Source organism: Eublepharis macularius, chromosome 10, assembly GCF_028583425.1.
Source record: "Eublepharis macularius isolate TG4126 chromosome 10, MPM_Emac_v1.0, whole genome shotgun sequence".
Classification (NCBI taxonomy): Eukaryota; Metazoa; Chordata; class Lepidosauria; order Squamata; family Eublepharidae; genus Eublepharis; species Eublepharis macularius.
In genome coordinates this window covers 39,256,485-39,271,424 of record NC_072799.1, presented here as the reverse complement: position 1 = coordinate 39,271,424, position 14,940 = coordinate 39,256,485, and the positions used below count along the sequence as shown (strand labels likewise).

At 46.1% G+C, this 14,940-nt stretch overlaps 1 protein-coding gene across 2 annotated transcripts in view; it reads left to right on the top strand.

Annotated features, from left to right (window-relative positions):
* The window catches only part of BBS7 (Bardet-Biedl syndrome 7), a 52,648-nt gene extending 43,463 nt beyond the window's left edge, over positions 1-9,185 (top strand). Inside the window, exons 15-19 of one of the 2 annotated variants that reach the window (XM_054990528.1) lie at positions 134-298; positions 6,600-6,709; positions 6,807-6,910; positions 7,554-7,677; positions 8,534-9,185. In XM_054990528.1, the coding sequence (XP_054846503.1) occupies positions 134-298; positions 6,600-6,709; positions 6,807-6,910; positions 7,554-7,677; positions 8,534-8,670 (640 nt within the window). In that variant the 3' untranslated portion in view covers positions 8,671-9,185. The remainder of the gene's footprint in view (positions 1-133; positions 299-6,599; positions 6,710-6,806; positions 6,911-7,553; positions 7,678-8,533) is intronic. The other variant, XM_054990529.1, reaches the window with a different exon arrangement.
* Positions 9,186-14,940: the final 5,755 nt, after the last annotated feature.

Genomic DNA, 14,940 nt, shown 5'->3' with positions numbered 1-14,940 from the left:
AGAAGAGGAGGCAGGAAAGTTGTTTTTTTTCCACTAACAGCAGTTGGATACAATCCAGAGCTTTTTATTTCCCAGTTTACCTATTCCAATAGGACATTTTCTTCCTAGTAAGCATTACTGTTTTTCTCTTCAGACCGATGAATACCTTAACTCTCAAAGGGCAGTTTAGCTTTGCTGAAGTTCACTCCTGGGTTGTATTTTGTTTGCCTGAAGTTCCTGAAAAGACACCAGTGGGAGAGAGCATCAGCCTCTACTTTCAGAACACCTTCTTGGATACACAGCTTGAATGTACTTACCGGTAAAATGAGCCACAACTGCTGAAGCATGGTTTTGTTTACAAGATAGTAAAGAAAATGCTGAAATATAGATCCCAGTTAAGGATAGGAAAGAGTTTGCAGTAAAAAAACAGGGTTTCTCACCTGTAACTGTTGATCGTCGAGTCTCTTCTGTGCAGACACACATTGGGACTGCGCAGGCGCAGGCCAGCCGCGGAGAAGATTCTTTTAGCTTCTAGAAATGTGACGGGGACGTTCGGGCCCACCGCGCATGCGCGCCGGTGTTCCCGCCAATTTTGAAGTACAAGTACCCGAACGTCCCCGGCATTCCCTCAGTTCACCTGAGCCGCCGGAGAAACAATGGAGTAAACCAAGCACTCACAGCGGGGCAGGCGGGAGGGAATGTGTGTCTGCACAGAAGAGACTCGACGATCAACAGTTACAGGTGAGAAACCCTGTTTATCGTCGTCGTCCTTCTGTGCAGCCCCACATTGGGAGAATAGCTAGCATCTCACCAATGGGGGCGGGTGTGAGTGTCTATGTGAACAAAGAATGCAGAACAGCCGTGCCAACAGCGGATTCACGGCGTGCATTCACGTCTACAGAATAATGTTTAATGAAAGTGTCAGCGGTAGACCACGTTGCAGCTTGGCAGACGTCCTGGAGTGGCACTCCTCGCAGGAAGGCAGCAGAGGCAGCTTGTGCTCGAGTAGAATGAGCAGTAATCAACAACGGGCACCGGACTCCAGCTTGCTGATAACAAAGTTTAATTGCAGACACAATCCAGCGAGAGATGGACTGGGCAGAAGCTGGCGAGCCCTTGCGAGGGCCAGAGTAACACAAGAACAGAGCAGGAGACTTCCTGAAACACTTGGTGCGATGTAAATAAAACAATAAAGCACGTTTCACATCCAATGTGTGTAGAGTACGTTCCTCTGGGGAAGAGGGTGTAGGAAAAAAGGAAGGAAGGACCACCTTTTGACGCAGGTGAAATTTGGAAACCACCTTGGGCAGGAACTGCATACTAGTGTGGAGCAGGACCGTACCGGGGAAGAACTGCAGGAAGGGGGGGTCACACCTTAGAGCAGACAACTCCCCAACCCGCCTGGAGGAAGTGACTGCAACCAAAAAGGCCACCTTCTGCGTGAGCAGAGGCAAGGGACAGGTAGACAGGGGCTCAAAAGGGGAGAGCATCAGACGGGAGAGCACCAGGGTCAGGCTCCACTGAGGAATAGGACGGGCCCTAGGAGGAAAGGACTTCAGTAGGCCCTTCAGGAACTGTTTGGACAGCCAATGTGCAAACACAGTCCTCCCATCAATCTGCTCATGGAAGGCAGAGATAGCAGCCATGTGCACCTTAACACTGGAGAACGCCAGGCCTTGGGAGCACAGGTCCAGGAGGTAGTCCAGAATGACAGGCAGCGGGCAAGTGAAAGGGGAAACCCCTTTGGGGGCTAACCACCTAGAGAAACATGACCACTTCCTCTGGTAGGACAACCTGGTAGACGGTTTTCGGGCATTCAAGATCACGTTAAGCACCCTAGCAGAGAGGCCTAGTCTGGGGCGCAGAGGAGCCAGGCAGTCAGATTTAGCACTGCCACATCGTGATGCCACACCCCGTCCCTGAGTAGCAGGTCTGGGGCGTGTGGAAGCGGGAGACACCGCCCCTGTGACAGGGAGAGTAAAAGGGGCGAGGCCACCGCCAATCCTGGCGAGGCCACCGAGGGGCAATCAGGATACAATGGGTCCGGAAGGCTCTGATCCTGGAGAGGACCTTGTGAAGGAGTGGGAAGGGCGGGAAGGCATAAAAGAGCCCTGGAGACCAGGGTATCTGGAAGGCATCCCCCAGTGAACGATGGCCAATCCCGGCACGGGAGCAGAACAGGGGAACCTGTGTGTTGTGGGCTGTGGCGAAGAGGTCGATGAGCGGGGTGCCCCACATGCGGAAAACCACATGGAGGTAAGCCCTGTTGAGGGACCACTCGTGTTGGGGCAAAAACACTCTGCTCAGCGCGTCTGCTGCTGTGTTGCTCTCCCCCGCAATATGAACGGCCTTGGGCAGGACGTTGTTGGTAATGGCCCAATTCCAGAGCGTAGTCGCTTCCCTGCAGAGCTTGAGCGAGACCGTTCCTCCCTGCTTGTTGAGATAGTAACAGGCTGTGGTATTGTCCGACAGGACCTGCACCCTCTTGTTCCGAATGACATCTGCAAAAGAAGCAAGGGAGTAACGGATCGCTCTAAGCTCTAAGAGGTTAATGTGCATGTTTACCTCAAGGGAGGACCAAACACCCTGAGCAGACAGGCGCCCACAACGCCCTCCCCAGCCTAGATTGGAAGCGTCCGTAAAGACGGTGACCTCCGGCAGGAAGGGACCAAAAGGACAACCCTTGGACAAATTCTCAGGGACAGTCCACCACACCAAGGACCGCTGTATCACCCTCGGGATGGAAAACCCACGGTGTTGACTCATAACGAGAGGGTTGAAAACCCGAACAAACCAGTTTTGCAGAGGCCGCATGTGCAGGCGTGCAAAACACACCACCCCTGTGGAGGAGGCCATGAGGCCCAACAAGGTTTGAATCAGGAGGGCAGTTTGGAACCGGTTATGCACGAAGTGGCGGGCCAGGCAGGACAGCCTGCTCAAGCGGTCCGGGGGTAGATAAGCCCGGCCCAGCAGAGAGTCAAAGTGGACCCCGATGAACCTAATGCTCGTACCTGGGGACAACACAGACTTCCCCAAATTGACCACTAGCCCCAGGCCGTCTAGCACGGACAAGGTGAGGGCGATAGAGGCCCGGAGGGAATCAGAGGAGGGACCCACCAGGAGCCAATCATCCAAATATGGATAGACAAAACAGCCACTAGACCGTAAATGCGCCACCACGGTGGCCATACATTTAGTGAACACCCTGGGCGCCGAGGCCAGGCCAAAGGGCAAGGCTGTGTACTCATAGACAGCGCCTCCACAGGTAAAACGGAGATATTTTCTGTGGCCCTCAAAGATGGAAATGTGGAAGTAGGCGTCTTTGAGATCCAAAATGGCCATCCAGACGCCTGACTCCAAGAGTTCCAATACTCGTGACAGAGTAAGCATCCTAAACTTTTCCACCCTCAAGTAAGTATTAAGGGCCCGAAGGTCCAAAATGGGACGAGACCCCCCATCTTTCTTATCCACAAGAAAGTATCTTGAATAAAATCCCCAAGGGGAAGCAGAGACATCGACCACCCGGACAGCACCTTTGTTAACCAACTCCAAAACATTATTTTGTAACACAACATTACAACAAGAAGCACAACGAGGGGGGTGCGAAAGAGGGGGTGCAGTGGTAAACGATAACTTATAACCACGGGCCACAATAGAGAGGACCCAGTTATCAGTAGTAATGAGCCGCCAATGGGGCAAGAAAGGCCGTAGCCTGTCCAAGAACAAGACATTAACAGTCTCCTTGTAGGCCAACTGGGAAGCGTCCTGGTCTAGTCAGAAGACCGTGGGCTTTTGCGCCGAAGTCGAGGGCTTGGGCGAGGGAGGCTGCTGTCGTCCCTTGGACCGGCCGGAGCGTCTCGAAGAGTGGCGCTGCTGACCAGAGTAGGAACGGTGGCCATAGGATTGACCGGAGGAGAACCTTCCTTGGCGCTGTTGGAACTGCTGGTAGGGTGACTGATAGGACCGGAACCTGCCGTACCGATATCTCGGACCCGTCTGCGGAACCGAAGGCGCAACCCCGAGGGACTTGGCCGTCTGCTGGTTCTTCTTCATGAGGGAAAGGGACTCATCCGTTTTCTCTGAGAAGAGCTGGGGACCCTCAAACGGGAAATCCTCGACCTTGGCCTTCTTCTCGGGGGGCAGGCCCGTAGATCGAAGCCAGGCGTGCCGACGCAAGAGCACGGAGGATGCCATCGCACGTGCAGCAGAGTCGGCGGCGTCCTTGCCAGCTGTCATCTGTTGCTTTGACAACCGGAAAGCCTCAGCCTGGAGAGCCTTGACCAAGGCACGGCGATCGTCGGGAAGGTCAGAGAGGTAGGAGGATAGTCGCTTCCACAAGAAGAGATTGTAGGAGCCCATTATCACTTGGAAATTGGCGATACGGAACCCCAGGGAAGCCGAAGAATACACCTTCCGACCAATGCCATCTAGCTTTCTGCCCTCCCGATCCGACGGAGCCGAAGAGGAACCGCGTCGGAACCGAGCTTGACCCTCCTCGGCCACGATGGAAGAGGGTTTTGGATGGGTGAAGAGGTAAGGGCAATCCTCCTGCTTGAGCCGATAATATTTCTCGACCTTCTTGGCCGTAGGCGGAACGGAAGCAGGGGTCTGCCAGAGCGCGAGGGCATTGTCGACGAGATCCTCGACAGGGGGGAACGCCACCGAGGCAGGAGAGCCAGAGTACAGCGGCTCCAGCAGCTTGCTCTTGGGCTTTGAGGTGGAAGAGGCGACATCCAGCTCCAGTGCCGCGGCCATCCGGACCAGCTGCTCCGCGAACACTCTGTAGTCGTCATTAGGAGACGACGAACGGAGCTCCCCCACAGCATCATCAGGGGAAGGGTCGGAAGCTGCGTCCGAGGAGTACTCAGATGGAGACGCCAGGCCCTCTTCATCCTCGGAGTCGGAGAAAACCGCCGGGGCTTGCGTCGGAACCGAAGGGCGCTCCGTCGGAGCCGAGGTACAAGGCTCGGGAGCCGAAAGATGGCGATGCGGCCGAGCAGCAGGCGGAGCAAGTGGCAGAGTCGACGGCGCCGGAACCGAGGTCAAGGGCGCCGATGGGCCAGGCAGGAAGGGGGCGGACTGCTGGATCCAAGCCACGAAATCTTGCCAGGAGGCCACGTTCCCAAAGCCCGGGACAGGCTGCCAAGGAGGTAGAGCAGCAGGCACTGGAACGGATCGGTGAAACGGCGCCGGGACCGACAAGACTGGCTGCGCCGGAACGGAGACCTCCGACGGGACCGGAGCAGATGGCAGGGAGCGTTCAAACTCCTGGAACGGTTCCGAAAAACAAGGGAACGATTCATAGTCGTCCGGAACCACCGGAGGAGGCGTACGAGGAGGCGAAGGGGTGTGCAGGAGACTCCTGACGTCCTCAGCAGGAGGGGCCGATCTGGGAGGCGAACCAGCCAACGACGTCGGGGCCGGCGATAAAGCACGGCTCTTGGCTTTCGACTTGGCCTTTGCCTTTTTTGGCGGGGGCTCCGAAGAAGCCGCAGTGGCCAAAGGCTTCGAAGAAGGCTTCGACGAAGCGCGTTTCTTCGCCTTCCGACTGGACGGAACACTCACGGAACCGGAGGCAGTCGAGCCCTCCGGAACGGGCGGCCCCGTCGGATCCGAGGGGAGCGGTTCCGGCGACTTACGCGGAGCCGGCGAGGGAGCGACAGAGCTGGGCTTGCTCCCGGACGATCCAGACGGTTTGGGCGGCAGAAGGTTGGCGTCCCAAAGGAAGGCTCGGAGCCTGGCCTTGCGGTCGTTCCGCGCCTTCGGGGTGAAGGCCATGCAGAACTTACAGCGCTCCACGACGTGCCCCTCGCCCAAACAGATAAGGCACAGGTCATGACCGTCTGAGTGGGTCATCTTAGTGCCACATTGCTGGCATTTTTTAAATAGAGAGGAATGGGACATGGTGGAGGCGTGTCCCAGAAAAGAAGCGATAACTCACAAGCGACGAACAGTCCGAAGACACGAGCGACAGCTAAAGAACCTTTTCGAACGGCGGCGAAAAAGGAACTGAGGGAATGCCGGGGACGTTCGGGTACTTGTACTTCAAAATTGGCGGGAACACCGGCGCGCATGCGCGGTGGGCCCGAACGTCCCCGTCACATTTCTAGAAGCTAAAAGAATCTTCTCCGCGGCTGGCCTGCGCCTGCGCAGTCCCAATGTGGGGCTGCACAGAAGGACGACGACGATCATATCTGTTTTGTTCCTTTTACTTAAATTAGCATGGTTTCTCTGAAGTGCTGCTGCCTCTGTATACTTTAAACATGTTTACTTGGGGAAGGTCCTGTTGATTTTAATAGAATTTCAGTTTAAGTGTGTTGAGATCAGATTGCTTGGAGATTTCTCCAACATATCAGGCTTGCAAATAGGATGAGAATTAAAGTTCGCTTTAAAAAACAAGCTGCCTGATAACTTTTAAAAGGCATATTATAGTAACTACTCCATTTTTGTTACTGTAGTCCTCCAAATATAATTCTGGCAGGATGTTTCTATGCGAGTTATGAGTGAGGATTGTTATGAGTTTCACATTTTATGTGATTATATTTAGAGCTTGAACCTTGCATATGTAAAATCAATGCACACTGCTCTTTTAAATTTTATTTCTAACATTCATTATATAGGAAAGGGGAGGCATATTTCAAATCTGATAATATATCTACAATATCCATTCTAAAAGATGTACTATCTAAAGAAGCTACCAAAAGGAAAATTAATCTCAATATATCATGTGGTAAGGGTTTGGTTTTTGTCCTCCATTTTTGTGGTATCTTTTTGTAATATAATATATATTCATATTGTTGAATTGCTTTCTTTGGGTCTTCTTCTAGATATAAATGAAGTATCTGTAAACCACACTTTACAGCTAATCCACCCAAAATTAGAATACCAGCTGATGCTGGCTAAGAAAGTTGAACTGATAGATGCTTTAAAAGTAAGTTTCCATTGCACTGTAAAATTACATGTATAGTGGAGGGATTGTGGGATAGTTTTGCGTGTTGTGGATTTTTATTCCTCCAGAACTGTATTATGTGCTTTTGGAAATGCTTTAAGACTGGTATGATTCAGGCTATGATATAGCCACTGTTTTTATCCTTTTATCACGTTTGATTTAATTCTTACAGTTGTAAACTGCCTCAGTATTTACAGGAAGGTGGGGTGTAAATAAATATGTATGTGTATTAAAAGCTATTGTCTGTAAGCAGTTTTTTAGAAAGCAGATGAAATATTCTTGTGGACATCATTAGTGTAAATTGTGCTATATGATATACAGATATAAATAGTATTTAATTGCCCAGATAGCATTTTGAATATTATACTTTTTGTGAAAAGATGTTTTGCCTTTATGGATTTATTTAAAAAGTGTTGAAATCTCATAAATGCATCTTTTCTAGACTATTGTCAAAGATGGAGGTTCTTGGCAAAGGATTATAAACAGCACTTGTTTGAAAGGGTCAAGAACTTCCCCATCTGTCTACTCTCCACCTCCTATTAGAGCTGTAGCTTCTCTGCAAAAATTCAAGTTGTCTATTTGAGGGTTAGAGATAGCTAACCTCTTTCTGTTTTATTTATTTAAGGAATTACAGACTCATGAAGGAAATACTGACTTCCTGATTCCAGAATACCGCAGTATTGTGGAAGATGCAGAGCAGCTACTCAAAGAACATGAGAAACAACCTGCATCTCTTGAAAGACTTTATGGTTGGTTTCTTAATGCTGCTTTGCTACTTTTATTACTTTTCTTTGTATTGAGCGTTGTATTGAGTATTAAACAAATATGCAACACCTGTTACCTTTACCTGCTGTATACTCTTAAGGGGAAACTTCCAGGGCAACATACAAGTACGCTCTGCAGCAGGAGCTCTGATATATACACAGTCTCTCTCAAGACCAGTATCTTTTCCCTTCCATTTAAATGGAGGTAGCAGATAGGTGTGGTACATTCTGCTGATGCATCAACTTTTACCTTTTGTTGAAATGAATGTAGAAGCCCAGGAAGATACCAAAATGCTCACCCATTCTGAATGAAAAGAAACACAACAAGGGATACCAATGCAGGCATGCTAGTATGGGAGAATATTCATTCACAACATTTATATCCTGACTTTCTGTCCAGTCAGGGACACCTAGGCAGCCAAGAATTAAAACTGCATAATAAAATATCTCATAAGTTAAAAATGGAACTAAAACACACACACACACACAAGCAAACAAGGCAGTAAATTAAAACAAAAGGCAGGAAAGGGGAATTTTCATTTGCTGGTGGAAGACAGAGTGGGACAAACGAATATCCCTGGGGAGAGAATTCATAATTTTGGAGCCATGACCAAGAAGGCCTTCTGTCAGGTTACCACCCATCTAGCTTCAGAAAGCAGGAGGCACCAAAAGCGGGGCTTTGGTGGATGACTGTAGCTGTCTGGTATGTTTGTACTGGAGTAGGTGTTCCTGAAGGTATGAGGTGCAGTACATATTACACTAAAGTTAATGATGTTTTCTTTTGATCGCAGGAATTCTATATTCTATATTGTTTTTGTTAATTTTGTATCTTAATTTTCAGGTATGATTACAGATCTATTCATAGATAAATTTAAATTCAAAGGCACTAATGTGAAAACCAAAGTACCTCTCCTCCTGGAAATTTTGGGAAGCTATGATCAAGACACTCTGCTTGCCTTTTTTGATAGTGCTGCCTAAGCTACAAGAATGTAAACAACCAACTGGGACAATCAGATCTTCATTTAAATATGCATTGTTGTTTCTTTGATAAGATTAACTTAGCAGAAGAGGGTCTCATACTTCTGTATTAGACTTTGTCTAATAAATTGGCTGATAAGGAAGAATTGACCATATATGAAATTTTATACAAGATTTTTTTACTTGAATGGTGGTTGAAAAAAATTAGCAAAATTTGCAAATAGCTCAGGTATACTTAATGCCAAAATACATTTTATTCAAAGCTTATTTAAAGAAAACATTTGCATATGTTCCACATTGTTTTGCCATTTGAAGATACTCTTTGAACCATGTAATGAGAAAATTAGCTCATCTGAAGATTGCAAATCTACAGCCATACGAAATTGTGTACAATATTTTCTGTATACTGAATGTTACAGAACTGTATTTTCTATGTATTATAGATAATAATGTATATAGAAAGGGAGTAAGACATTATTAAAAATAAGATCAGTTCTTCTAATTGACTCTACTAAATAAAATTTTTAAATATGTGTTGATCTCTGAAATATATTGTTACGAGCATTTTTAAAAATTTAAGTAACATACAAGCGGAGGTAGATATGCTCCCTGCCTGTCTATGGATGGTGATGAATGCCCAACCTAGTAGAAACCATGGCTGTCAGTTTCAAATGAAATAACTGGAAAGAATATTCTGTGGAAAATTATGTTCCTAGAAAAAGGTATGTCTGTATTAAGAAGAGTGAAAATTCATTTCTTCATACTGCACCAGTGGTACAGAATCTGCACAGGTCTTTATGGAGCTATTGGAGTTGAATTTTATTCCTTATTATGTATCTCAGCTATTCACTCTCATGCATAAACCAAAGCATAGAACAGTACTAATTAGTCTAAAAGATGCTTGTGTTAACAGTTTGCACAGGGGAGAGGGAGAATTCAAAACCCCTTTGCCTCTGTTGCAGCTGCTGTGAGAATAACTCAGTGGGAAGATTCCAATGTTCATTTCTTTCTCATTTGACCATATAGTTTCTGTTTCAAATTAGTTGCTGACCAGGGATGTATTTAGTATGCCACAATTATGGCAAAAGCTGGCAGTTTTCACCAATGATTCCAACTTCATAGCTTTCATTACGAGTTGTTCCTTGTTTTAGTACAAAAACTACGTGCATGGAGAGAAAAAGAAACGATCGCTTTTGTTAAACTGCTACTGTTAGGGTTGTGAGATGTATGCAACCCAAGTGGAGTAGTTCTGTTCAACACTGCTGGTTGTCTGCTCATTTGCTATGGAACTAGGTGTTGTACTCAATTCTTATTTATCTTTATTGCTAGGTTTTGTAACCTAATTACAGAAAGCATGTTTTACTTTTAAGATTAAAAGTCTAGTAGAAAAAAAGCCTAAAGCAATTACCCATAATTAAAAGCAGCAATCTGTCTAGCCTGATTGGCTTTTAATTTATCTAAGGACAGGAACCCCTTGGGTGGATTCAGTCTATTTTCTTCTTCTAACTAGAAGAGAATGTAATATGTTGTCTCAAATTTCATCAGACTCCTATTCTAGCTAGCTTAGTAGCGTCTACTCTTTTCCATTAGTTTTAAAATTAGACAAAACCAAAAACAGTCCAGATAACAGTAATTTCAAGAAGATTCAGAGGAGTTAGCCGTGTTAGTCTGTAGTAGCAAAATCAAAAAGAGTCCAGTAGCACCTTTAAGACTAACCAATTTTATTGTAGCATAAGCTTTCGAGAATCAAGTTCTCTTCGTCAGATGCCTGATCAAAACTGGGCCGATACAGAAGAGGAGGGGGGAAGAGAGAGAGAGAGAGAGAGGAAAGAAGGGGACATAAATCACAAGGGGACAGAATGCAATTAGCATGGAGGCAATCAAAACATTCCTTTGCTTGGAAATGTAAACATCTCCTTTTGGTGTGCAGTCAGTTTGCCGTATTAGTTTGTAGCAGTGAAAGTATCCAATTCCTATGTAGTATAAGCCTTCGATAACCACAGCTCTCCCTGCCAGCTGCATCTGACAAAGAGAACTGTGGTCCCCGAAAGCCCACACCAGGCGTCACTGGGCTCCCCCAGATCACGCCTCTGTAAAGAGAATCTGTTACCTGTGATAATGTGATAACCATTCATAGTCTCTATTCAGTCCCAGCTTGACAGAGTCAAATTTGCATATGAATTCCAATTCAGCAGCCTCCCGTTGGATTTTGTTTTTGAAAGGTTTCTGTTGAACCACAGCAACCTTTAAGTCTTTGGTGGAATGTCCTGGTAGATTGAAGTGTTCTCCCACTGGTTTTTGGACGTTTCCATTTCTAATGTCAGATTTGTGTCCATTTATTCTTTTGCGTAGAGGTTGGCTGGTTTGTCCAATGTACAGAGCAGAAGGACATTGTTGGCACATGAGGGCATATATCAGATTGGAGGATGAGCAGCTGTAAGAGCCAGAGACAGTGTAGTTGATGCCATTGGGTCCTGTAATTGTATTCCCTGGGTAGGTATAGGGGCAGAGCTGGCATCTGGGTCTGTTGCAGGGCCTGGTACCTGTGCTGGTGACTCTGCTGGCCGATTCATGATTGTAAGTGAGAAGTCGTTTAAGATTGGGGGGCTGTCTGTAGGCAAGGAATGGTCTTCCACCCAGGACTTCTGAGAGAGAGGTATCATTTTCCAGGATGGGTTGTAGCTCACTGATGATACGTTGGATGGGTTTGAGCTGGGAGCTATAGGTGACAACCAGTGGTGTTCTGTTGTTAGTTCCTTTAGGTTTGTCCTGGAGCAGACTGTTTCTGGGTACTAGTCTGGCCCTGTTGATTTGTTTCTTCACTTCATTTGGTGGGTACTGTAGTCTCAAAAATGCTTGTTGTAAATCTCTTAAGTGTGAGTCTCGGTCGAGAGCATTGGAGCAGATACGGTTGTAACGTAAGGCTTGGCTGTAGACAATAGACCGAGTGGTATGTTTAGGGTGGAAGCTGGAGGCATGTAGATATGAGTATCGGTCTGTTGGTTTCCGGTATAAGGTGGTATTTATTCGTCCATTATGTAGTTGTACAGTGGTGTCCAGGAAGTGTACCTGTTGTGTAGAGTGGTCCAGGCTTAGGTTGATAGTAGGGTGAAAGTTATTGAAGTCCTGATGAAATCTCTCAAGGGCTTCCTTCCCATGGGTCCAAATGATGATGATGTCATCAAGGAATCTTAAGTATAGTAGTGGTTCCAGTGGATGGGAGCTGAGGAAGCGTTGCTCTAAGTCCGCCATGAATATGTTAGCATATTGTGGTGCCATGCGTGTGCCCATGGCTGTGCCATTAACCTGTAGATATAAGTTGTCACCAAATTCGAAGTAATTGTGAGTGAGTACGAAGTGACAAAGTTCAGTGGCGAGGTTTGCTGTGGTTTTGTCCGGGATAATATTCCGTATGGCTTGCAATCCATCTGCATGTGGGATATTGGTGTACAAGGCCTCCACATCCATGGTTGCTAGGATGGTGTCATCTGGTAGATTGTCAATGGACTGTATTTTCCTGAGGAAATCAGTGGTGTCCCGTAAGTAGCTGCGTGTTCTGGTGGCATAGGGCCTGAGGATAGAGTCCATGTATCCCGAGACTCCTACTGTGATGGTGCATTTTCCTGCAACAATTGGGCGTCCTGGGTTACCCGCTTTGTGGATTTTGGGTAGTAGGTAGAATCTTCCTGGTCGTGGTTCCTGGGGTGTGTCCGTATGGATGCATTCTTGTATGTCCATGGGGAGTGTTTTTAATATTTTATTGAGTTCCCTTTTGTATTGTTCCGTGGGGTCAGAAGGTAGTATTTTATAGAATGTTGTGTTGGAGAGTTGTCTTTCAGCTTCTTGTATATAATTTTGTTTGTCCATGATAACTGCTCCGCCTTTGTCAGCTTCCTTGATTACGATCCCAGAATTATTTTGGAGGCTGTTTATGGCCTCTCTTTCTCCATGGCTGAGGTTCTGCTTTAGGTGTTGTTGTTTGTCAATTATCTCAGCCTGAGCACGTCTACGGAAGCATTCAATGTAAAAGTCCAATTAGGAGTTACGGCCCTCAGAGTGTGTCCATGTGGAATTCTTTTTCCTGGAGTTTTGTAACGATGGTTGTGTATTGCTGGGTTGGGGGGGTGGGGGCTGCTGTGATGGTGTCTGTTCAGTGCTTTGTTCGTCGTTTTGTTCAGCAGAGTAGTTGAAGAATTCTTTCAGTCTTAGGCGTCTAAAATAGGCCTCCAGGTCTCCACAAAGTTGTATGGTTTGTGTGGGTCTGGCTGGGCAAAAGGATAGTCCACGTGAGAGGACTGATTCCTCTGCTGGGCTCAGCTTGTAACTGGAAAGATTGATGATGTTGCTTGGATCCAAAGTGTTTTTGCTCTCTGTTGCAGGCAGGAGTTTTGAGAATTTCTTCTCCTTCTTGTTCTGTAATTCAGTGAATAGATTGCAATAAATAGTTTCTTTGGTTGTGGCAAACATCTCCCAGTTCCCGGTCTGAGCAGAGGGAGTGCACTTCATGGAAGAGTCTAGTTCAGAGATCTCTTGCTTGATCCATTGTTGCTTGCTGTACATCAGTCCAATGAGGTGAACTAAGAGTTTCCTGGATAAGGTGTTGCATAGTTTCTCACTGTAGTCTGTGTAATAAGTGGATTTCAATAGATTCCTCACACGAAGTCCCTTGGGTAGAATGTCCAGTCTTTTGCATTTAGAAAGAAAGATGATGTCTGTTTGTATTTGTGCCAGTTTCTTCATGAGGTTGATGGATTTCCTCTCCATTCGGCTGAATGCGGTGCTTTCCATGGTCATAGATACAGAGGAGTTAGCCGTGTTAGTCTGTAGTAGCAAAATCAAAAAGAGTCCAGTAGCACCTTTAAGACTAACCAATTTTATTGTAGCATAAGCTTTCGAGAACAAAATTATATACAAGAAGCTGAAAGACAACTCTCCAACACAGATCTCTTCTGTATCGGCCCAGTTTTGATCAGGCATCTGACGAAGAGAACTTGATTCTCGAAAGCTTATGCTACAATAAAATTGGTTAGTCTTAAAGGTGCTACTGGACTCTTTTTGATTTCAAGAAGATTGGGGATCAACCTAACCATATTATGATTTGGTCCATGCTGTCTAATTAGGAATATGGAAATAGGCTAGAGAATAGTTACCAGCCATTGTGTCATAGCAGCGTATTGGACTAGGAGCTGGGAGATGCAGGTTCAAATCCTTGTTCTGCCATGGAAGTTTGCTGGGTGGCACAGCCTAATTTATTGTGAGGATAAAATGGAGGATAGAAATATTTACTGGAGGAAAGTTGGGTATAAACTAAGCAAATGTCAAAGAAACTCCACTGTAAAAATGCTAAAATTCATAAAGTTTGCTACAACCGCCCAAGGGCATAATAAGGGCTTGGGATTCCGCAGTTGGTGTTAAATCAGTAGCAAAATGAGGGAAATCCCGTTTTCATACATTACTACTACTGAATAGTGTCTGCTTTTCTCGATTTTCATCTTACATTAGATCCCACTCCCAATTTGCTGTGTTTCAATGGCTGTTTAGTTTATAAAAAATTGGTTTATAATTTTTCCCTTAATCTCCAGTGAGGACCCATTTCATGATTAAATGGACTCTGGTCTATGAAAGCTTATGTTAGAACAAAGGCAGTTAAAGTCTGATGTCAAAGAACTTAACAGTGTAACTCTCGTTAAGTGTTTGTAATGTAGATAAGTCTAAAATGATAAATCACCCCAATTTTGTTTTGAAATGCTTCTCTGGTCTTGACCCATAAACACCAAACCAGCCCAAACTGTTGCTCAAAGGAAAGTCGTCTCAGGGAGGGTGAAGCTCTGGGGTCTTTGCCATATGAAGTGGAACAAATGGGTTGAAGGAAAGACTGGATGTGGTCAGTGGGCTGCAGTCTTTGCAATCTTTCCTAGGAGTATATTCCAATTAATAAAGTGGGACTTCAGAGAAAATGTAACCTCTACGAGGTAATTGGTTTAGCCCAGTTGGGCGGGATCAGTAACTACAGCTAAGCAGCTGAGGAAGAAGCTGGTTACTGGGGAGCTTGATAATCAATATGCTCTTATCACCTTGAATAAGGGCCGTAATTCCCCAGGAAGAGTTGCTTCAAATTGGAAAGACACTGAAAAAGGACTCTATCACTTGGGGAGACCTGACAACTGTAACTTTTCAAAGACGTTGTTGGCTGAAAGTTTCTGTATGGTTGTACTTACGAGTTTAGTTGGGGGAGGGGGAGTCGTATTAAACGGTTTTTAAAACATTTTC